General features: G+C 37.2%; 1 protein-coding gene across 2 annotated transcripts in view; it reads left to right on the forward strand.

Moving 5' to 3' along the window:
* gse1b (Gse1 coiled-coil protein b) overlaps nt 1-24,797 on the forward strand; it is a 274,409-nt gene that overhangs the window by 78,619 nt on the left and 170,993 nt on the right. For both annotated transcript variants that reach the window (XM_048167742.1, XM_048167743.1), the window contains exon 2: nt 6,685-6,862. In XM_048167742.1, the coding sequence (XP_048023699.1) occupies nt 6,685-6,862 (178 nt within the window). The remainder of the gene's footprint in view (nt 1-6,684; nt 6,863-24,797) is intronic.

The following is a 24,797-nucleotide window of genomic DNA, read 5'->3' on the forward strand; positions in this document are numbered from 1 at the left end:
TTGAAAGAAACATCTCACTTTCAAATGTTTTTTTTTCTTAACGTGTACATTTCTTAACACGTACATATTTGTATGAACATAAAATATTGATACATAAATTTAACAAACATTTGATGAAGAGAAGTGGAATAATGAGTCCCTGAACAAGGGGGGTGGATACACACACACACACACACACACACACACACACACACACACACACACACACACATATATATCAGTGGCGAGCGGTGACTTAAGGGACAAAAAAAAAAAAAAGGCCAATGCAGTTACGTTGAATGGGTTTATTGCTAATAAACGAGACACTTGCGTTCTCTCTCAGTTGCTTACTCATGACACATAGCAACACAGCGAAAAGTATTTCTAATATGTTGGACCTTTTATTTAGAGTAGCCCATATTTACTTGTTGAGACGTGTCATCGGTCTTCACAAGCAACTAAGAGCTTTTGTGATGTTTGAGTCAAGGGACGACATGCGAAATGTGCGTTTGCAGAATATGCTATATTTGTGCATAATTCGTATTAGCAGCCTATTATAAATATAAAGTGTAATTATAATATATATATATATATATATATATATATATAAGTAGGCTATAATAAATAAAAATATCAGTATTGTTTAAAAAAAATATGCAAACTGATGACTTTTACAAATGCACAGACTATCGATTAACATCCTCTGATAGTTGGACTGTCTTAATTTATAAATTTTCGTAAAAAAAAAAAAAATAGTAAATAAAAATTCCCTATGGAGAAAATGAAATACTATGAAAATAGTTTTAGTTATGATTCCCCCACCCACGACGAAGGCGCAAGAGCTGCTGTATATCAGCTTACCCGGAAGTCTCTCCATAACTGAAAATTAACTGACAGTTACATACTCATTACCAACATTTTATCATGTAGCCTAGGCTTTATAGTACATCTCAAACAAAAGATTTAAAAGTAATACACAGTGTTAATATTAATTGCAGAGTCCACGAATAGCTTGGGTAAGCTTATATGGACCGCACGCCACTGATGAGGTAGATTTGTCAGGAAATAGGTGGAGGACCCAAGAGCTCAGGCTGTTCATAATGTTTATTTATTTAAAAATAAATAAATAAGTTATAGGGTCATTCTACAGAAACGTCCACTTTTGGTATGACAAAATGTCTCAAAATGTATTTCTTTTTTTAACATTTAAACTTAGACCACATTATTATTTTACACTTGGACTTTATGAATACACATAAATGACAGCTTAATGATTTTTTATTTTTTTTGTACATTTATTTAAATACTGCATGTCCCCTCTTTTTGTCACTGGTGTTACCTTACTTCTCTGGCATTTTTAAACATTTTTATGAAATATTATTTCTCATTTTTTTTCAGCACATGCAGTCAGAGTTACAGAATAATAATGATAATGCAAAAAATAAGGAGATTGTGTGTTATTTATTTTAATCAGGTTTGTTAAAAGTGTGATTGAATGATGTTAATTCAATTGCGCAACCATGTATTTGCTATAACAATAAAAAATATTTGAAAAACAATAATAAACAAGTAATGATACAATCCTTTACATCTTAATTCTTGAGTGTAGCAGAATTCAATGAATATAAAATTATTATCATGTCACATATGACATTTTATTTAATGTGACAGACAAAAAACAGTAACACCAGTGACACAATGAATCACCAGTGACATATACATAAGACCAAAGATCCTTAATTTTTCAACTATAATTAAGTAGTTTGGACTAAATTTTTACATTTGGTGTACAATAAAAGACTGTCATTGACACTTAGTGAAAGCAGTCAGTAAAAGATTATAAACAACATTTTAAAACTGTCTGTAAAGTCGCTGCACTGAATTTAGCCAAATCCCCTTAATTTAGCCATATCTGACCAAAGGAGGATTAACAATGAGAAAGAAAAGTTAGAATCATGTAATCTTAGTGCTTTTTTTATGCAAAATAACTAAATGAATAGCTTTAAATAAAGTTTATCTATAAACGGGTAACACCAGTGACGGTACCACCAGTGATATTTTCATAAAAAGGTAACACCAGTGACAGTAACACCAGTGACATTTTTCATAAAAAATGCATTTTACAAAATGGCTGCTGCAAGGTGTCAACCCACATGTTGTCAATCATGATATATTCACTAAATCAAGTAATTTAATCCATTTGTATTCTAGTTTTTTAAAATTCCCTAGCAATAAAGTAGGTCACACCAGTGACTTCAACTAAAAGCTTCATATGAAAATATGATTTTATAATTAAAATATCTGATAACTGAAAAGAGATAGTGGACTTTCCATTGGCCTTTCTTCATTGATCTTCAGGAAACAGGTAGAAGGAAGTCAAGTGATGTCATCAGTGTGATTTTTTCTTTCAAAATAAGAGATTTTTGTTAAAGGTAACACCAGTGACACAACACCAGGGGACCACTACATTCATTATATATTTTATAATATTTATTTAGCATTTGTTTTTTTTATGTCATTTACATTATATATTTGATAGTTATGTATACATTATTGTATTTGAAATGGTAGAAAAACCTGTTTGTGAGCTCAAAATAAAGCACTTTCCCTCTGTACATGACTGTGGGGACGAGCACTTCTGTGGCGCTTGGAATTTTTATAATTAATTAAAAAACAAATATTGCCACATTGATGGCTCAACAAGGTTTCATTGTTCAAATAACATATTGTTTCATATTAAAATATAAAAAAATTGTAATCCTAAAGTGTTTTTCAAGTGTAATATTTCTGTAAAGTCTAGGGACAGAAAAGTGGACGTTTCTGTAGAATGACCCTATAATAATAAGCAAACTAAGGCAGTCCAGCAGGTCACTTCCTGACAAGGCAGACTCTGGATTGGATAATGTGGCAGACAGACAGACAGAGAAGCAGGGTTGGAAGCCACACTACAGTAATGCAACAAATGCAGAGAGCAGAGTTGAGCACAAAGACAAATAGATAGGCATGCATCCAAAACCAGTCAGTCAGTCCACGCCAGAGAGAGAAAGGTGCTGCAGGAACAGTTAAACTGAGCAAAGATCAAGATAGAGCAGAACAGAACCTATGACTAGACTAGACTAGACTGAAACTGACTAGAGTTACTAGTGTGGATAGACATTAGAAAATACTCTGGCAAAATAGAGAAACAGGAGACTAAAAAGCAGAACAAATTAGAGAAAAGGAGAGACAGTCATGCAGCAAATAAGCAGCCATGCTGACTGCAGACCGCAATCAGATGAGCATGACTACATGTGCCGATTGAGAGAAACAAAAACAAAAATGAGAACAGAGAGAGAGATCAAACCCGGTTCCTGACAACTGAACTGTTGAACAACAGCTGAAAAAAAAATCTTTGCAAAAAACAGAGACAAACATCAGTAGACAAAAACTCCATAAAAGAGTTTTGAAAAATACATGTGATCTAGGAATATTATGCAGTGCATACCTTTTCTCATAGCCTCATTTTCACCCTTGCAAAATTCAATATGTTGTCTTCCCTGACTGAGGTCTAATGCCTGACAAGCTGCTGGGCTCATAAATATTAATCACATTGTCTGCATTTACCTGAACTGATTTGCTGAAATCAACATGCAGACTGTGATTGGTGAGTGCTAGCCATTGTGATTGCTGCTTGTGCATTAGTTTTACCCACTGCTGAAGGCTTCCATGTAGTCACGAAGTCTGTATTTTACATGAACAGCTAAAAATAATAACAAATGATCTCCGTCATTTTTACAATTTTTTTTTTTTTTTTTTTACATCTAGCATTTTGCACAGTACTGTACTGTATGTAAGCCTTTCTTACTTTCTCTTTCTGTGTATACTTTGTTTTCCACATTCCGCTCTGTCTCACGAGCACGGATGGACGTGTTCTGTGCATGCGCACATCTAGTAGACTCTTCTATGAACGTATAATCACTCTCACATGCACAAATCTGCTTGGATGCAAAAAACAGGCAGCAAGTGGATGGTGTGTGCAGATTGTGCTGATGATGAAATGTTGAATACTTTGGGCTTAAGGGCATCTAAAGGGAGTGCATCAGAAAACACTCTGAATCTATTGATATCAGTGGTGCATTGTAAGGATTGGCAAGGAAAATACAAGTGTGTGGTCAAATTCGATGTATTTTCATGATTTTTTACCCCCCAAATCAGTTTAGCGCAAACTCTGCCCCGCATGTGACACACGGTCTCTGCACATAGTACTCTGAGAACCTCTAGATTGCTCACTTTTGGGGAACCTGTGCTAGCTGAGCAGATGCCATTTAAATGAATGGGGATACTAACAGAGCCTTTCTCTCCTGGTCTTATAGAGCTCCTGGACACAAGATGTATTGCAAATATATTAGTGCTAAACTTAGCCTCCAACTCAATCACTGCCGAGTGAAATCTAACAATTTACTAGCCAGTAGCTAATGACAGACATTTTTAGTTGTTTAGCACAAAATGTGGTTGCATATGCAAGTTTTGCACTGTTGACAAGTCAAAATGCTGCCATATTTGCCACCGCAAAAATTACTGAGTGCAACTTTAAACAACTACAGTATCAACCCATCTCATCCACAGTTAGCATAAATAATAATAAAAATGGTTTTAGTTACTGTATAAAATGGGCTCTACAAAGGGCTCTACTAAAATGTGAGAAATGGCCTAATAATAGGTCTGCATTATTATTATTATTATTATTATTATTATTATTATTAAAGAAGGTTGGTATATGGTTTCTGCTTAGTTGGCGGAACGGTCTAAGTGATAGAAACAGGTTTTGCTTAGCTAGAGCAAAAATTAGAGGGAGGTTTGGGTGTGACAGACAGAAGTGTGTTTGCTGTGGTTGGTGGTATTTGTTAGGTGGTGCAGTGTGAATCAACTGCCACTGAATCATCATCACCTCCCCTTAAATAAATAGCCTGAAGCTGAACGGACGTCCTCATGACCTGATCCACACACACACACGTTTGTTTTTGTGAATTGTGGGGACATTCCATAGGCGGAATGGTTTTTATACTGTACAAACCGTATTTTCTATCCCCCTACACCTAAACCTACCCATCACAGGAAACTGCTCATTTTTAGTTTCTCCAAAAAAACTTATTCTGTATGATTGATAAGCCTTTTGAAAAATGGGGACATGGGGTAATGTCCTCATAATTCACCCTCTCCTTGTAATACCTATGTCATACCCATGTCATTATACAATTTTGTGACCTGATATGTCACAAAAACAGGCGCGCACATACACACACACAAACTTTGGTTTTATGCCACTACGCAACACTACGGAAGCACTGCACTGCTAGTTTGCCTGTCTGAAAACAGGCTCTGGCTCCAGAACGCGAACTGTCCTAGTGGAAAAGGGGTATGAGAGATCAGGTGTAAGGGCAACGGTTTAGTGCAAGCACACCATGGGTGTCGATGTCTTTATTTTATAGCCTGTAAAAATTTATCTTTAATTTTTCAGTGTATGATTAAATTTGGCTCTCAGAGCAGGAGGATCTACTGAAGATTTTTGTCCAGGTCTGGACTCATTATTATCATGGTTATATGGTTTAAAATTGGTCTGTCTCATCTACCAGAAGCTTCTGCTAAACTCCATACTTGTTCCTTCTGTGTCTTGTCTTTCAGCATCTTACTTTCCTTTCATGGTCAGACAGCGTCTCATCAGCGCTCACATACTGGTGTTGTTTAATATCTCCTCTTCCTCTGTCTCTCTTGTTCTTATGGAGAATTCTGTCACATATCTGGTCTCTGTCACTTGAAAGATGAGACTTTTATTGTTCCCCAGAAATTAAAGTAAAGACTGCTGCTAAAAACAGTGCAGTGGCTGACAGGGCCCATTAGTTCTGGCAGTGTGTGTAGTTATCATGTGGAGTTGTTTCATCATGTGAGGCTATCAGCTCAATGTTTGAGAATTTAAATAGCAGTCTTACATAATTAGACAGTAATTAGATTAGAGGCATGTTGAACATGCTCCTTCATCATGGCATTGATCTTTACTGTACATGCAGGCCCATATGGAATCTGCTGAAATGTCTGAAATATTGGGGAAAATCTGTTATTGACTTTAACGAGGTATAATGTGTTAAATGGAGCTGAAATTATTTTACTTTTTTGCAGCTAAAATTATCAAATTAATAAATGAGCCAAAATAAATTTATAAATGAGCACATGTGCAATTTACATGTAATTCCTGGCATTTCAGAAGGATGGAAAATCTCCATCAAAATCTCATATTTTAAATTGGGGAGTTAGCTTTGAGGAACTGTAAAACTGTAAAGGAACTGTAAAACTTTTTTTTTTTTCCTTAGATTTTTTATGTTTTACAATAAAATACTATTTTAGTCTTTCTACTTCAAGATTTCACTTTTAATTCAGTGTGTTACATGCCATTTCTTGGTAAGTATTTGTGAAATTTTTTTGAGTAAAAATTGTTTTAAAGTAAATCCTACTCCAAATCATTTTAAGTGCACCAAAAAGGGAGGACAACTGGACCTGTACAACATGTACCATAGGGGTCAGAAACAGGATTACAATTTTCATGAAAAACTGACTGTAAGCAAGAAACATTGATTAATGTTATAAGTGCTACCAAGGTTTAGAATTGGCCTTTTAAAAAGAAATACTGTTTCTTTGAAGTTCTCGAGTGTTAATTCAAAATATTCATTGCAGGGTTTGTTGGTGGAGGAGACAGCCAGCAGCAGTAAGGATGCAGGGACCAGACCATCAATAGTCACTGTGGCAGAGGTGGCAGAGCAAGATCACACTACTTCATTCGAACCCAGAATTACCTCTGTCACTTCGCCCCTGTGCAGCCTGAAAGTGGAAAAAGCAGATAGCTCAGTGACCAGTGAGTATTCAAGAATCCAAACTCTTCTTTCCTGAGTCTTTCTCTCATATTTAATGACTCCCTTCACTTCTTGCAAGATATGTTGTATTGTTTGGTTATACTTGTTTCTTGCCTCTTTATCTCTTTGACTCCGCCATGGAGTCAGGTGTGTGCCAAAGCTTGTTGGGTCATTCAATGAAGGATGTGATGCTGGCAGAGGGGGAACAAATTGTTTGTGAAAACATAACATAAGCATTGAGGACGAGTAAAGCAGTGTTAGTTTTCTTAAAGGTGCTCTAAGTGATGTCACGCGTTTTTAGGCCAAAACATTTTTTGTCACATACAGCAAACATCTCCTCACTATCCGCTAGCTGCCTGTCCCCTGAACACACTGTAAAAAAACGCGATCTCTGTAGTCGCCACAAGCTCCGAAAACGGCAATAAAAACAAACTGGTGCAGCCTGGACCACTTAACATAATAAACATGCTCCAGCCAATAACCGACAAGAATGATTTTAAATGCGCGTTCATGACTGTTTCAGGAAGCACGGAGGGGAGGGGGAGGAGGAGGAGGAGGAGGGAGGGTCTAGCTAGCCTCTGTTTTGTTTGACAACACTTCGAACGTCAACAGGAAGTTACTCCGCCCAGGAACGCTTACAGAACCTTTAACGATGAACAATTAGTTTTCATGTTTTTAAAGGAAACAACACTATGTCTCATTTCAGGTCTGGGATGAAGGTAAGTTTTTCATGGTTTATGCTACAACAGGAAGTATGATTTGTTGGACAGTTTATTTGTTTTTATATTAGGCACAACTGCACAAAGCTCAAAGTCCCCATGTACCGGAAGTTGCAAACGACTTTTCTCCAGTGTTATGACGTATTTCCAAGTGAAACGGAATATTGAATAGAGGGCAGGGTTTTACTTTAGCACTCCTCCTCTCCATCTTTGCTCATAGCAGACTAACGGTTGGAGGGGATTGGTTTTAAAAGGTTAGTTCACCCAAAAATGAAAATAATGTCATTTATTACTCACCCTCATGCCGTTCCACACCCGTAAGACCTTCGTTAATCTTTGGAACACAAATTACGATATTTTTGTTGAAATCCGATGGCTCAGTGAGGCCTCCATAGCCAGCAATGACATTTCCTCTCTCAAGATCCATAAAGATACTAAAAACATATTTAAATCAGTTCATGTGAGTACAGTGGTTCAATATTAATATTATAAAGCAACAAGAATATTTTTGGTGCGCCAAAAAAACAAAAATAACGGCTTATTTAGTGATGGCCGATTTCAAAACACTGCTTCAGGAAGCTTCGGAGCATTGTGAATCAGCGTATCGAATCATGATTCGGATCGCGTGTCAAACCGCCAAACTGCTGAAATCACGTGACTTTGGCTCTCCGAACAGCTGATTCGACACGCTGATTCATTATGCGTGTTTTGAAATCGTCTATCACTATATAAGTCTTTATTTTGGGGTTTTTTTGGCGCGCCAAAAATATTCTCGTCGCTTTATAATATTAATATTGAACCGCTGTACTCAAATGAACTGATTTAAATAGGGTTTTAGCACATTAATGGATCCTGAGAGAGGAAATGTCATTGCTCCCTATGCAGGCCTCACGGAGCCATCGGATTTCAACAAAAATATCTTAGCTTGTGTTCCAAAGATTAACAAAGGTCTTACGGGTGAGTAATTAATGACAGAATTTTCATTTTTGGGTGAACTACCCCTTTAAGCATTTTCAACCCAAACCCAAGTGTTCCTTCTCTGACGTCATCAGAGAAGGAACACCATTTCAGACCAGAAGTAACTTTTCAGATTTTGATTAAAGATTATCACAACACTTGCCCAAATTAATTGTTCACCACAAGACTAGTAATATGCGCTAACAAAGTAAATAGGGTCAATTTTGATTTCATGATGACTTTAAGGATCTGGTGAACCATGATAGTTTAAAAGTCTGTGGAGAATATAACAAACTTAACTTGACTACGGCCTCTGGATCTTGCAACAAAAATGTTAAGTGAATTTTTATTTGTGTAACACTTTTCACAAATAACCTTGTTTCAAAGCAGCTTTACATAAATTCCTGATGTTATTAATACCTTAATGCCTAATTGTCATCAGAGAAGCACATTTAGTGGAAGTACACTGCTAAGAAATTACAGGAAAGTGATAACACACTGATCTTATCAAAAATCGTTTATGCTTAAGATCTTGATAAAATATGCAAGAAGACTTACTTAGAGGTTTCTGGGAACTCCCGAGTCATGAATACATGAGAAATGGCTAAAAATGTTTTGCACAATGTACGTGTTAAAACTGTTTATGAGGAAGCACTGAAAGAACAATGACAGATGAGTCAGGCATGATAGTTTGGATAAAATGTTACCCTGAAAGACCAGTGGAGGTTCCTATATAAGTCTCAAGTAGAGAAGCAAACAGCAATTCTATAATAGAGACTTATTTATGGGGCAATAGCTACAAACAGGCATGATGCTGAATCCAGCAGTTTGGGGAGAGTGTGGGTTCAGTGGTCAAGAAGAGAGTCAAATATTTGTTTTTGTATTGTAGATGCTTAGAATAAATTTTTAGTTTATTGACTAAATAGTTTGGGGGTTTAGGTCAAATTTTCTCATGTATCTTTATAGGAGGAATGAAGTAAAGAGTATCAAAAAACAAACAAAAACAAATAAAAAACAACACTTTTGGATCTGGAAGACTAGGAAAACAAGGTAGCATCGGCTGATGTATCGGTACGGCCCCATTTAAATACACCACTTCAATCTCTCAGATCCAATACCATTTTAAACATAGTCCATTTACACCTGTTAGTTGTAACATGGTCTACACCTAGAAGGGCAGAGATTACTGAACATTACTGTTGGTTACAGTAAAGATGATATAATGTATGCAGCTAACCCTTGAAGCAATTGCCATGGTAACAAACAATACCTGCTTGTAATAGTGAGTGAAAATATCCCTCATCTTAGACTATCACTAATTTTAAATTTTGACAATAAAATCAGCAACAGTTTGACTATATATATTATATGTTGTTTTAGATCACACATGCTCACTCATTTATGTGTAGGACAGAGGACACATGCAGAGTTAACAATCTTTCCACACAGACACTCTAATTTCTCAGACACACTGTACTTAAGGATAATTGTGTTACAGATAATGTCAAATTACTTGTATTTTAAATATATTTCTCTCACCAGTATTTTGTATCTTATTTTTATCAATTTGATGAGCAAGTATTTGTAGTTTTTAAGTCTTTTCTGGCTCCTATGGTGCTTAAGTGTCCTAAGGGTGAACCAGTCAGAGCAGAGATAAGCTGATCAAATGTGTTTATACAGAAATATCCCTTGTCTCTTCTCATCTCATCACATTCATGCATAATCTATCTCTTTCTCTAGTTGTCTTTCTCTATTCATTTGCTTTTGCCTCCAGCTTTTCTTTGTCCATCTGTTCTGTCATTGACTTTTGTTTGAGTATTGGGGCTGACACATTCTGGAATTTAGTTGGTTGAGATTCTGCCCTCTGTGGGTCGGCAGGAAATTGTGCCACCGACTGCCCCCGAGCATCTATACCCTTGTCCACTCTCAACAATACATGAAGAGCATGTTTTATTTAAATCTAGATCCATTTTTTTCTTATTAATTAATTAGTTTTGTAAACTTATTATTTTTTTATTTAATACCTAGTTTATGTAATTATAAGTAATTTTTAAATAATTATTAGTTTTAAAAAAATAATAAAATTGTATGTTAAGATTTTTAAATATAGGCTAACAGCTTCAAAAATAACAGCTTCAAAACATAAAAGCAAGTAGTCTAATAAATAATAATAAAGAGGAACAATGAAACATTACAAGCAATAAACAAAGAGTGCTTTCGGTATTTAAGAGTATCTGAATGTTTTCCATTCAAAAGCTGAGGGATTTTTCTTTTTCTCAGCTTTACGGTTGTTTGATTATTACCGATGTCATCATAGACAACGGAAGAATAAGCTTCATTCACAATAATGCACAGATCTCTTTTGAAATATAAGAGGTTTTTGTCCTGTCTGTTTAATCCCTTAAGACATCTAACTGACTGTGTTTACATTAATTTTGCACCATAAAAGCATTTTGAGATGCAAGTAGGCTACATTTAAACACTTAAACGGAGTCGCACACAGCCACTTGCGCTAGCACCCTTCACAAAGCGCACGTGGAAATTGAAAGCAGCCTTCTGTCAGTGAGTTTCAAATTTATAAAATATAGGCCCATAGCACTTTAAACAACATAAACAATGCCTTCGTAGAGCATTTGTAAGGAAAATAGGCCTACCGGCGGGCAAGAACGCAAGCTGCAAGCGCGTTTTTCTCACAGCACATATTCTGTGCAATGATGAACCACGCGAATGGGCGCGCATGTAACTTTTCCAAACTGTATGAAAGATTATTTTATAGAAGGTTCGAGTGGTGTGTGTATGAGAGGAAATGGAAACAATCACAATACGGTTGTTTCTGATGGTGCGTGTACACTGGCGCGGAGCGAACGTATTCAATTTATTCCTATGGAAGTTGAGCATCTTCAGGCTCGCCAGAGTGAAGCTCAACTTCCCTATGGATGAATTGAAAACGCTCGCTCTGCTCCGCGCTGGTGGACACGCACCGTAAGCACACGTAGCGTCATCTCGCAACTGCGGTTAAAAATAAGCTCAGAATCATTCAAGAGAGAATCGCGGTGCATCTATGCATCGATGCATCGATTTATTTTCTCCCACCCCTAGAAAATTCCTTCGTATTAAAGGGTTAGTTCACCCAAAAATGAAAATTCTGTCATTAATTACTCATCCTTACGTCGTTCCACAGCTGTAAGACCTTCGTTCATCTTCAGAAGACAAATTAAGATATTTTTGATAAAATCCTTGATAAAGGTCTTACAGGTGTGGAACGAGATGAGGGTGAGTAATTAATGACAAAATTTTCATTTTTGGGTGAACTAACCCTTTAACATGGCACATTGGACCATATTTTTGTGGACTTAGGGCCAGATCTACTAACAGCATGCACTAGCACAAACGCTGTTTTGATGTTAAAAATCTACTGTCAGGATCAGTATAGGGGAGAGTTTCTTTTAAATGTAATGCGTTACAATATTGTGTTACTTCCTAAAAAATAACTAATTGCATTACTTCTCATCTGGCCTGGGCTTGCTTGTTTGTTAAAAAAAAAAAAAAAAATCTGTTTTTGGCAAATGTAAAGGCACTTTTACACCAAAAGTGAAATGAATAAGCCTCAGGCTGAAGGAAATGCAAGTTCAGGCCTGTACAGTAGAGGGCGGCAAAGACATTTGTTAATAAAATGAGATTAAATATAAAGCATATTTATGTAATAGACAGAAGAGGTGTCAGTCAATAAATTAATGGGTAAACAAAGTAACTTGCATTACTTGTTTGAAGAAGTATATTTAGCAAGATACAAGTACTAAGCAAGATATTTTTGTGTAAATTTAAATGTAATGCATTACTTTACTAATTACTTGAAAAAGTAATCTGAATATGTACTGTAACTCATTTTACTTGTAATGCGCTACCCCCAACACTGGTCAGGATTATTGAAGACACGCAGTGAAAAGGAGTGGACACAGTTATTTTTGCAGCTGACCTTGTTGCATATGCATTTGTAGTTTACCTTTCAGATGCAAAATTTATGGGAGGAGAGTATTTAAATAAATCCTGCAATGTTATGTACTAATGTTTGCAGTAGTTAATTAACTGGTATTTGCTCCATTACTTAATGCCCAAAAAAAGCATGTCTTAACCATTTGACATGTTGGTTCCTCACGGGACTAATATAAACACCAGCATGGCAGGCTGGAGTATGGCACTCAGAAGGCTGCCGAGTCTTGGACTGCTTGGTGCCCTTTGACCTGATCATGGCCAACACTCATACCTGATCGCACCACCCAAATTGACTACTGGCTATTAAGAAGATTAGACCTAAAGCTAGTTACTATCGATGAGCAAGGACCACCGGGCCGGCTCAGGACTGCTGTAGATCGAGTGGACATGGATCCCGACCAACCATTGGACGCAGTGACATGTGACTAGCCAGATCCAGGGACGGTCAATGCCCGAAATTCATCGACAAAAATATCTGGTGGTGGAATGAAGAAGTGCAGTGAATCTTCAAGAAGAAGAGAGCAGTGTTTTTTTTTTCTATACACTTTGGATGTTATCAGCATAACAATTTAAGTTAAACACTGAATTGAAAATGTATGTTAATTTGTCAATGTCTGTGCCCATTTGGTACATCCTCATTTGCTTTAATGAAAGTTGGCATGAACAAAACCTGATGATCTACGTCAAGCGAAGCAAGAACATGACAATAAAAACAATAAAAAGTTTACATGCTCAGTGTCACCAATTTACTTACATTTGATAAGTGATGCAAAAACAATCTTAAAAATGAAGTTCTTCATTTTGCATTACTTTTTTTCTAATTCTTAAATCTTTGTTTCTAGGTTTAAATAGACAGTATTCTCTTTGTATGCTTAGGCACAAAATGTGTGCTTGACATTTTCCTTTCAGTGAAGGCAAATCGATAGATCAGTAACATGCTATTTTTAGATTATGACGCTATTACCGCACCAAAGAGATATTACAAGGAAACTTGCTTTATGTAGAGTCTCATTTGATCAAGTTTAAACGTCCGGAAGTGTGTGGTTACAATGCTGTATTTGTGTGTTTAAACAGAAAGCAAATGACTGGTCATAACCCTCATCTGATGATCATGTACTGTACTTTACACACACACATGACTCAGACAGAGGGGTCCAGAAATGTGGACAGTGTGTTTTAGGAGTTTGATGTCTGGCATAAAGGCTCTGGAACAGATCATGTGCTTTGCAGCTTATGCTGCAGTTTGAAAGCATACTGCAGAAGATGAGGAGGCCAGTTTCACACAGGAAGTAGAGAGGGAGGGGGAAGAATGAGTGTGTGTCTAAGATGTGTTTGACCACAATCCTGTGAATCAGCACACACACAAACTGTCCTATTGTGTCAGATCTGATCGTACTGGCTGTGACCACAGACTGATGGTGTTTTCTAAACAAACTATATTATAGTGACACAAACAACATATAGAACATAACAGTGCTGCTTTCATTGGATACACCCAGTGAAGAGAGAAAAGACAATCTAGGTGTCTCTGAATGTTAAACAGGCCCACAGGTAGAAACATTCTGAAGGAGAGACACATGACGGACAGGAAGTGCCAACTCTATGGTAAGACTCTGGCCAAATTCTTTTACAGTCCTCTAGAATTTCATTAGCAGGGAAAATGCGGTATGTTTGACATGTGTTATGTGCTGTATTTAACTGGTTGCCATTCTATACACTTCATTTTGGGAATGATAACTTTAACTAAAGCAGCCATTTCAAATGCACTTTGTTCAAATGCAAAGTGTTTCTTTGTGTGTGTGTGCCTATTTAAAGGGGTCATATGATGCTATTTTAAAAGTTCCTTATTTTGTTTATTGGGTGTAATAGAATAGGCGAACATGCTTTAATGTAAAAAAAAAAAATATGTATATATATTTTTTCACGTACTCATGCACATTATTGCAGTATTCCTAGTCTGTCTGAAAAGCTTTGATTTCTACAAAGCCCCTCCTTCTGAAGAGTGCTCTGATTGGCTGTTATGATCAGTGCGTTATGATTGGCCAAAAACATCAAGCGTGTGTCGGAAAAGTAACGGCCCGACCATAATCATATGTCTTTGCTTGGGCATTATGCTAGTATGCAACATTGTGTCATTCCCGGAAGAAATATCTGGACTTCAATTGAGCCATTTTAGCTGTGTTGGGGAGTAGATAACTACAAGTAGCAACGCTACTATCTACATTTTTCAGTAGCTTGACTAACATTATCTCAGTTGCTTTTAAAACAATGTAGCTTTTCTAGTAGCTAAATACATTTTCCAGCAAGTAGCGGTGTAGCGCGAACAAAAGCTACATTATGTTTTGTGTTTTGACGCGCCTGTGATGCATTGAAGCAGCGCAACATCTTATTCTTATTAGATCACAAACTAAAATTGTGCATTACCACCATCTATTGTTTCATCATGCATCTTGCGACTTTAAAGTTCACTGAGAAGAGATCGTCTGATGATTTATGTAAAGGATGTACAGGAGTGGGTTGATTATTTTTACATAAATCCACTTGTATTTATGCAAACAAAAGATTCAAATGTTGTCTGCATCAAAGATTTAAAGCACATACAGGTGATTTATAGCCTTTTTAAATTGATTCATTACTTTATCACACTTTATATCAAATGCCCTTAATTAAAATGATGACCCGATGGCACTTTGACAGTCCATTGAGTATTGTGTGTATCTTTGGATAGTTTACAAAATAAAATAATAGGCTACTCTTTGAAATCATAATTGTATTGCATTATGTTGTTTTAAACCCCAAATCCTAATTACTTAATACTTTCTTCATTAACAATTATTCAGTTATTTGTAATATACAATGCCATTGTAAAAAAAGGAGATGTAGCTATAAGGAGGAGTCAGCTGAGTTAGGATCCATGTGCGGCTTTATTTTTTAAAAGAAAATGCAGCAGTACAAACAGGCAGTGGTGAATCACCAGCAATCATAACATCCAAGGCCAGACAAAGATGTAGTAAAAAACACAGGCACAGAGTCGAAGCAGACAGCAAAAATCAAAACGGGGAAAAAAGTCTGAGGTCAAAACACTGGCAAGGCAAAACAATGAACGCTCAGTAATGTCTGTTGGGGCAAAACAAGACTTTGTAATGAATGAAAGTGTGTGTGCAGCTGAAATAGTCCAGGTAATGAGGTGCAGGTGAAAGGTCAGTACTCAGGTGAGGTTGAATTCGTGACAGTAGATAGCTAGTTTTTGATAGTAACTTGTAGTGCAGCCAACTACTCTTTCAGAAGGGTAGCTTGACTGTATCTTAACTATAACTTAAGAGTAGATTGTATTTTGTCAAACTACAGTTTTAGGGTAGCTTCCCCAACACTGCATTTTAGCCAGGTCTGGAGCAGTTTTCTCTGTTAAGGCCCTGATATACTTCAAGCTAAATCAAAGATCGAACTGATGTTGCATTGTTTCAAACTAAATCAGAGCAAAAATATACATTTTTCTAAAATATCTGTTGTTGGACATTAAATTTAGGTTTAAAAGTCAACATGTAATTTGAGTATTTTATGAGAATGGTAATGTGTAAAGGACATGCAATTGAACATGTAAGACGTTTCTTATATTTACAGGATAAAGAATGACAGTAATAGGTTACTGAGTGAATGTGTGTGTTCCTGCAGATCATTCCTCTTATCTGTTAACACTGAGTTTGCTTTTGTTTTTCTTTATTATCTTTATTATTATCTTCATTTTTAATATAGGGATTTATATTTTTTTAGTCTTTTTACTTTATAGCACTTTTGCATGTAGCATAGATATAGTTATATTCTCTATACTATATGTTTTCATAGCATTCAGTTGGCACGCTTGTTTGGAGGACAGCATTGGGCAGGATGTGAATTAGTGTGTTTTGTCAATGAAATAAAAAAAAATAATATTGGACTTTTTATCAGATGAATTGATTAATCAAAGAAATAATCGGCCAACTAATCGATTATCAAAATAATCATTAGTTGTAGCCCTACTAATAAGCGTGGGTGGCAACAGTATACCGCTGCTCAGGTATTTTAAACTTCTTTTTACCTCAAAGCGAAGAGCGAAAAAGAGCTTCATCATGAGTATATCGGGGTCTTTAGATAGAATATCCCTTAGTTGGGGAATATGAGCTTTATAATTTTGCAGATCTTATATGCACAAACAGATATATTACACATCAAAGTAAAAAGAAAACATTAAAAAGCATCATATGACCCCAAATTAGTACCCAGAAGTAAGCTAATTATGACAAAACACATTTGCGAAAATGTTATAAAAAATTTAAGTAAATAATATAAGTAAATTTTAGTTTATTATTAAGTTTATTATTATTATTATTGTAAAATTGCAGATTTTTCTGTTAGGGTTAGATTATAGTGCATATATGCGTGTGTAAAGGAAATGGGCACAATCAAAAAGTATTACAAATTACAAATATTGCGCATCACTAGACAGCGCACGTCTCTCTTTAGCAAGAAAGTCATTTCACAAGTTCTAGCTATTTGCGCTAATCTTCTGTCCTATATGACATTCATTGAATAATATCTGATAGTTTATTTTACTAGATACTTTACCTTAAAGCAGTTTGATTGACCACAAAAGCAGCTTCTTTACTTGCTTCTGACCTTGTTCACAATGAGCGTACTGGAATCGATCCAACAGAATGTGTTGCGTGATTTGCGTGCATCTAGCCAAAAGACTATCTGGTAGTCCTGTTATTAGGGTTGGTGATTTGTTCCAGAAACAATTTTTTGTTATACTGGTTGAAAGTCTCTTAACATCCTTCTGTCCGAACACAATGATACAATGTCCTACCTGCGGTTTGTGATTTGAATTTATGTGAATCTGAAGCAGTTAGGTAATAGAGGTCAGTGCTCTTAAATTTTTTTACATTCATTATTATTGTAATGTTATGTGCTTTGAGACATGAGGTAGTTTATTGCCATTTCTTGTGATGCTTTTGCTCCCTGCTGTGCGCGTTCATGTGTTTTGGAGGAGGCGTGGCTTTGGAGACGGCCAGTAGGGAGGGTGGGATCTTATGCTTTCAAAACTAGCTCGGTATTGCTAGCCTGTCCAAAAATGACCTACCCTATCTTTAAGCCTGGTGATGAAAGTTATTGTATGTGAGAATAAAATTGATAATAAAATAAAATTTGAATAAGTATTTTAAGTATTTGAAATACAAAATAGTATTAAAATAGTCTCTCAAAGTATTTAATAACAAATTACATTTGATTGTTTTTTTTTTTTAAGGAAAATGCAAATTACAAAATACTCAAAAGTAATTAATATGTATTTTAAATACATTTAATTAAAATATTGCCATCTCTCTGTGTATGTGTGTGTGTTATTACTGCTATGTGGCATTGCTCAAAGTAATATTAAACTACAGAGGCAGCCATCATAATCAACAGTCAGCATGAGAGTGGGTGTAAAATTCTTTTTAATGTTTAAAAAGACCACTGAATCGGAAGAACCCACTCATAAACAACACAAACTCGATCAAGTGGTTACTGAGAGGTGCTTTACTTTAGAGCTTCAATATGTGAAATATTAGCACAGCACTAATGATAAAAAATATGCACAGTGGCCTGTTGCACAAAGCTTCAGTGGCTACCCAGGTTTGAGTTCAGTTTTTGTTTTTAAGGGTGTTCATCCTGGTAACTTACATTACATTGCTAACCTGCTCCAGAGCAACATTCATTGCAGCAATCCCTGCTGAAAAATCCAGCATTTCTGATGAGCTTCAGAAATAATGTTTTGCATGCTAGGACCTGCATGGTATGCTGGTTGCTGGTTTTCTCGTCCCCAGCATGAGAAGCGGGAATGCTGAGGGACCAGCTAGATCAGCACTACCAGCTCTAACAGCATAAACCAGCCTGGACCAACATGGAATTCATGCTGGTTTATGCTGGATTTTTCAACAGGGGTGGTGTTTCTTTTTTCCTTGTAATGTGTTTATATTCATGATAAGTTCTCAAAGTATACTTCACTTTTTACACACACAGATTTTGTCATCAGCACAGTACGAGCATACTGTGTGCGCTAACCGTAATGTAACAAAAAATATACTGATGTGCCATGATGTACCGATCAGGTCACACATGTGCAGGCAAGCTACAACAACAATGGATGGCTACGTGAAAGGTGGGATGGGGGATTGTATATCCGCTATCAATATCCGGGGTATTGAATCACTTTCGAATTTGTGATCATGCATACTCTGTGTATAGGGAGCGGCAGTACTGAGCGGCAGTACCACTTTTACAAGATAAAATATTTTTCAATGGCGTTCAGAATCTGTTGCGCACCTAATCCTCCGCCATTCGTCTTGTCAGTCATCTCTCCTTACTCTTGTCACGTGACGGCACTGACTCCTCCTGCACTGCGCTGTGACTTTGCAGCTCATGCTGTCTAGAACAGAGAAGACGCTTTCAGTTTATAATTGTAGCGTCTGTTTTCTGAACTAATTTTTTTGTTTTTATAAAAAAGCAAAACGACAGGGACAGTGTTGCGGAGGGCAAGTAATGTATAATGTATGCGTATTTTGCGTGCTGTCCGAGGAGAGGGCTCCGAGCTCGATATTTGGCCCAGACCCAGAGTACTCTCCCCGTATCTTTGGTTAGGATAGTAACAGGATAGGATAGGTGAGTGTGAGGAGACGGGGTGGTGGAGGGATGCAGAAAAAACTGCAGAGGAACATTGGTGAGTCAGCTACATATTTATAGGCCTCCTCTTATGCTGATTGGGTAGATCATTTGAACGTTGCTCCTCCCGAACTTTGTTAATAAAACATCATTATAATCACAGAGTTCAAATTAAGGCCATAACCATGTCTTGAACATTGATTAATAGGAATTTAAGGAAAAAAGAAAAAAATAACGATAAGAGAGATTGTCTAATTGTAGTTGTGAAGTAATAAACTATCTAAAGACAAGTTTACATGAGGTTTACATCAATATTTAAAGCTGCGTTTACATGATTATGTGAAAATATTTTTTTTGTAGGTTTGCAAGAGATTAGTACTTTTCTCTGCAAACGTTTCTCTGCACATGTGTGTGATAAAAATTCTGCTGGAGTTGTGGGTACTCTTTGAGTCTCTTGGCAGTGCCTCGGCTGGTAGAATGCCAAATGACGGCCCTCTTTTTCCACAGCTCATCTGAAGCAGAGTTATGGAATACAGTTAACTGAAGAGGAGAGGGAAAGAGTGTGCGGATTGGGGTACGCCATGGCCGGAGGATAGAGGAATTAAGCTGGAGACAGTGGCTTGGGCCAAACTCCAGTGTTATTAGTTTCTCCAGGGCTGTGTGTATGTGTGTGTTTCTGTATTTGATACAAACTGTGTAAGCAGAACTATTGAGCCACACGTCTGCTTTGTGGCAGCTCAGTGGCTTCTAAAGGGACCATGTTTGGACTCAATCTACTTATCGCCATATGTTGATTGGATCTCGGCCATCTATGGTAACAAACTCCAGTCAGTGATGCTGGATATGAGTGAGAACATTTCAATTGGCCTTGTTTTCTTTCACTGTGAGTTGGCATGTGATTTTATGGAGGTGTTTTAAGCAAGTGAAGATGAAAGAATTGCTCAGTGGGGGTGCTTCCAAAGGAGCCACAGCAATTTGGGGAAAGGGGTTGATTTTTTCAAAGTTTGTATGATTTCTGGAGAATTTTGTGGTTTTTCACTCTGCAGCCAACAGTAATTTGTTTTGGCAAAGAGAGAGAGATTGTAGTTTAAGTAGTGAAGTCGTGTATAATCATTGAGAAATGTCTAACCATACATCGTTATCATATTGCTGACTGGACAGATTAAGCCTTTCTTTAGAATGATGGATCTATCCATCTCTCTCTGTGTCTGTCTCTCTTGTTTGTCTCTCCATTTGTCTTTATTTTTAGAGACCAACATGCCTGTGATTTTCACTGAACACTGCAAACCTTTAAAGTCCCTGTAAAGTCATTTTAAAGTATGTGTTCTGAGTTTGTCACACCACAAAAAAATGTGTTATTAACCACCCAGCCAAATTTGAATGATTAAAAAAATCTGCAAGTAAATGAAATGTTATCACTCACGAGAGCTGCCGTCTCAACTGACTTGAGTCTAATGAGTATAAAAAGAATCATTTAGAGGGTTGCAAATTTTAGTAGAGTTACTGTGGACTACCTACTAATTACACCATAAGCAAACTCGGCAACTTACACTCATTGGTGGGCACTGGGCAGTGGGCACGTACTGCCGACTGTTGTTGAGTCGACAAATGACGGTGCCGCGAAACGGGAGGATGAAGGCCAGGACGGAAGAGACTCTGTCCAGCCCCATATATCATCGGTTATCGGTGGGACGGTAGAAAGGCCGAGGTCTGTTCAGTCACATTCACCAAAAACAGCGGATTATCTGTGAATCCCAGCTGTCTGATGAAAGTTTGTAAAACTATCCGGTGTAGAACGATCACTTTAGAATCCTTTATATCATCGTTTTAGGAAATTTAAATAAGGAGACTGAGCTGTATTGTATATTATAACAACCATGTAATATGCATTTGCATGACAAAGGCATTACTAGCTAAATGTGCAAAGGGCTGGATAACTGTAATGATACTCGAGATCGAGCGAGTGAACCGCTGTAGAGTTAGAGGCGGCGCCACGCTCTGTGCGTTAGGGGAGGGGCTATGCTCGGGGGTCCAAGTGCGTCATCAGACCCCCGTTTTAGCTCCACCCAAAAAATCCTGAGCAGAGACTTGGTGAAAAACTGTTTAACGCTCTAACTTCACAATTAAGCATTACACAATTCACAGTCTTTGTAATGTGTTTACATTTGTAACATTTATAAAGTGTTTAGAAAGAATTCTCAGAATTGACTTTACAGGGACTTTAAAGTGTTACTAACCTTTGCCACTCTCAGCTGCCATCATATTTATGGTAGAGTTCTCAGAATTTGATTATTAGGACCCATAATCTTTTTTAAAACACTAAGGGCCTATCATACACCTCATACACTAATGCGGCAGGTTTTTTGCTAGTTTCAGCCCGACGCAGTTATCATTTTAACGTCCTGCTCTACTTTGTTTAAACAACAAATGCATTTGCGCGCCCATGGGCGTGCTGGTCTGAAAACGAGGTATGTTCAGGCGCATTGTTGGCGTGTTGCTATTTTGAGGCAACTGAAATGGACGACCAATTGAAACCTGGTCTAAAGTCAATGTAAAGAGCGCATTAGTAATATGTGCCTATAGGCGGGTGCACAACACATGTACAATCTGCACATTGTACACACAGGGACGTGCAGCAGCACACAAACATGCCAAATATTAAAAATGAAAGGACTACAATGTAAAAGATTATTATTGTGTGCATAATGATAAAAATGTCTTGGTGGAATCTGGCTTGCTCCGTAGATGATCTGCTTGCATGATTTAACCTCGTGCACAAACAGATCTGTTTCCTCGCTAGAGAAGCGTTAATTTTTTTCGCTTGCAGATTCCGCCATGTAAATAACGAATCTGTCATGGCGCGAACGCAACTGACTTTTAAAGGGAAAGGGAAATGAGACTGTGATTGGTTTATTGCACGTTATGCCCAACACACACCCATTACATTAAGAGAATAGGGATAAGCCTTTTAGACCATGCGCCGGGCGTGCCGACCATTTTCTAATCGTTAAACTACCAAAAGTGGATTCAGACATGCCCTAAGTGCACTTGCACCATGCACTTTAGACCATGTGCTTAGATCATTAAAATAGGGCCCTAAGTGTATGGGCATCAGAGACCATAAATTGTAGAGACCCCAAAATTTTAGATGAAAGTGCATTGCTTTGGCGGAAAGAAATGCCCTAAAATCGCACAGCCCTGTTTTTTTTTTTTTTTTTTTTTTTTGCTGTCATTGCTGTTGGGTTTCTGTCGTTGCAGTGTCTCTGCAATGACATTGAAAATGTATTGTCTTTTTCAGACACCTGGTAGAACTGCCAGCCCATCTGATCGGCTCTTCTGATCAGCCTTTATAGAGACCACTGATCAAACTATATGAAACGATTAGCGGCTGATAATGATCGGTGGCTGATCAAAGAAAGAAAGAAAGAAAGAAAGAAAGAAAGAAAGAAAGAAAGAAAGAAAGAAAGAAAGAAAGAAAGAAAGAAAGAAAGAAAGAAAGAAAGAAAGAAAGAAAGAAAGAAAGAAAGAAAGAAAGAAAGAATTTAAATACAGTATTGAGACAATCATAAAATTGTGATTTCCAGGCAACTTCAAGTCAGGAAAGTTATGCTTAGCTCACAGCAGTAGTGGTAATTGATGGAAATTCATTATCCTGTTTTGTACCTATTTTAGACCCAGTCTTTATATTCTGAGCCTAGCCAGTTCATGATTCTCTCCTCTTTGAGTTCTGTTAAGTAGCTTTGCTTGTATTATTCCTAGTGGGAATTTTTAAAAGCATGTCTTCCTCATCCTCTTGGCATGTGCCCTGTATCTCCCCTGCCTTCACACACATACTCCACACACACATTTACACACACTCTCTTTGTGGGTCACAGATGCTGGTTTCCTTGCCAACAGCATCTTTTATTACACAGTTAAAAGGTTCAGTGGGGGGGCTACACACCCTTCCCCCCACACATCAGTTTTGTAGCTATTTATTCTGACATACAGACCAAAAAAAAAAAAAAAAAGTAGCTGTGGTAGAGGTATGCTGCAGTCTGACAGGAATGCTCTCTTTAACTTTTCAAACATGTTTCAGGTATTCCCTACATTATGGGAAATACAAAATCCCCACAAGGATAGATTTCCCCATGAGGTCCCCAGCTTATAAATCATACTAAATGATGGTGTTTTTGCGTTTAGTGGTAGGGTTAGGGGATAGAATATACAGTTTGTACAGTATGTAATTATGTGTGTGTGTGTGTGTGTGTGTGTGTGTGTGTGTGTGTGTGTGTGTGTGTGTGTGTGAGAAGCACATTAATGATTGGTCAATTCCTCACTCTTTTTGTGACAGGCATAGATGTATTGTGCTGTTAGCAAGAGACAATCTCTTTCTGCACCTAATATTTAAGTGTGTATTATTTATTTATTTATTTAAAGTCAGGGCAAATTATTTCAAATTTTGGGTAGAATTTCCTCATAATTAAAATGGGGCGAGGAAGTGTTGTATTTCTTTATCTCCTAGGCTACAGTATGGACAGATCCAGCTCACTTTAGGTAGCCAGTTCTCTCAGTATCTGCCCCTGTCTATAGTCAGTGTTACTATACCTCATCATGGTTCTTCTTAATTTACAGTCTTTCACTTTAGGCATTCCACTGTTGCAATTCCTAAGGCAACATCACATGTATCCTTCCTGAAGAAGGCAATTCCAGAATACATTGCAATTTTTTTATGAAAAAAAAAAAAAATTCACCCAAAATAATTATCTTTGATTTTATAACTTATTTTTATGCTTAATGAAGTATCATACATCTTTTTCTCATTAAAGCATTTTTCACAGACATATCCTTTCTATGAGAAATACACATACATTAAAAATGTAAAGCTACTCCATGAATCCTAATTAATTCCATTAGGTGCTTCTGCTCTTATTTTGGGTGAGGAATATGTGATCAAGAGTCTAAGAAAAAAATCAGGCAGCTGTTTATTCTGACAGCCCTCTGCCTTTTTTAATTGGTGGGTAACAGACCTCTGACAGACCTCTCATCAAAAACTCTCCCAACCATAATCGAGTTGTTCCCAGTGAGACGCCAAGATCAAACCCACGTATGAGCAGTTCACAACTCCAGACAGCTTGCTAAATGAACAATACTGTACAATAGCAGAGACACAACAGGAAAACCATGAACAGCAATATTAATATAATTTCTCCAGTTGGTATGTATGAATCTCTTAAGGCATCACCATAAGGAATGGGCATTATGACCCTCTGTCTAAGTGCAGTTCTACATGCATTGAAGACTTTGATATATTAATGTAATTTGTTTACTTTTCCCTTGTCACTAAAATTTGTCAGTAAGTTCCCCCGGCACTGGTGCCCTGCAGAGCATCATTGGCATTAGGAGTGACGTGGTCTGGCCGTGACTCTCTCTCCCTAAGGGTCTGCCGGCTCCAGCCTGGCTAATGGGGACCAGCTGGAAGAGCAAGATTACGCACAGCACTAGCAGCTCGTTCTCTCTGTCACACCTCTCTCACTTTTCTTTCTTCAGTTTCAGTCCTCAATCTACTGCGCTACCTCCATTTAGCTCACGGACTTCAGTACCTTTAATTTTA

The sequence above is a fragment of the Megalobrama amblycephala genome, linkage group LG19 (genome assembly GCF_018812025.1).
Source record: "Megalobrama amblycephala isolate DHTTF-2021 linkage group LG19, ASM1881202v1, whole genome shotgun sequence".
In the NCBI taxonomy this organism is placed as follows: domain Eukaryota; kingdom Metazoa; phylum Chordata; class Actinopteri; order Cypriniformes; family Xenocyprididae; genus Megalobrama; species Megalobrama amblycephala.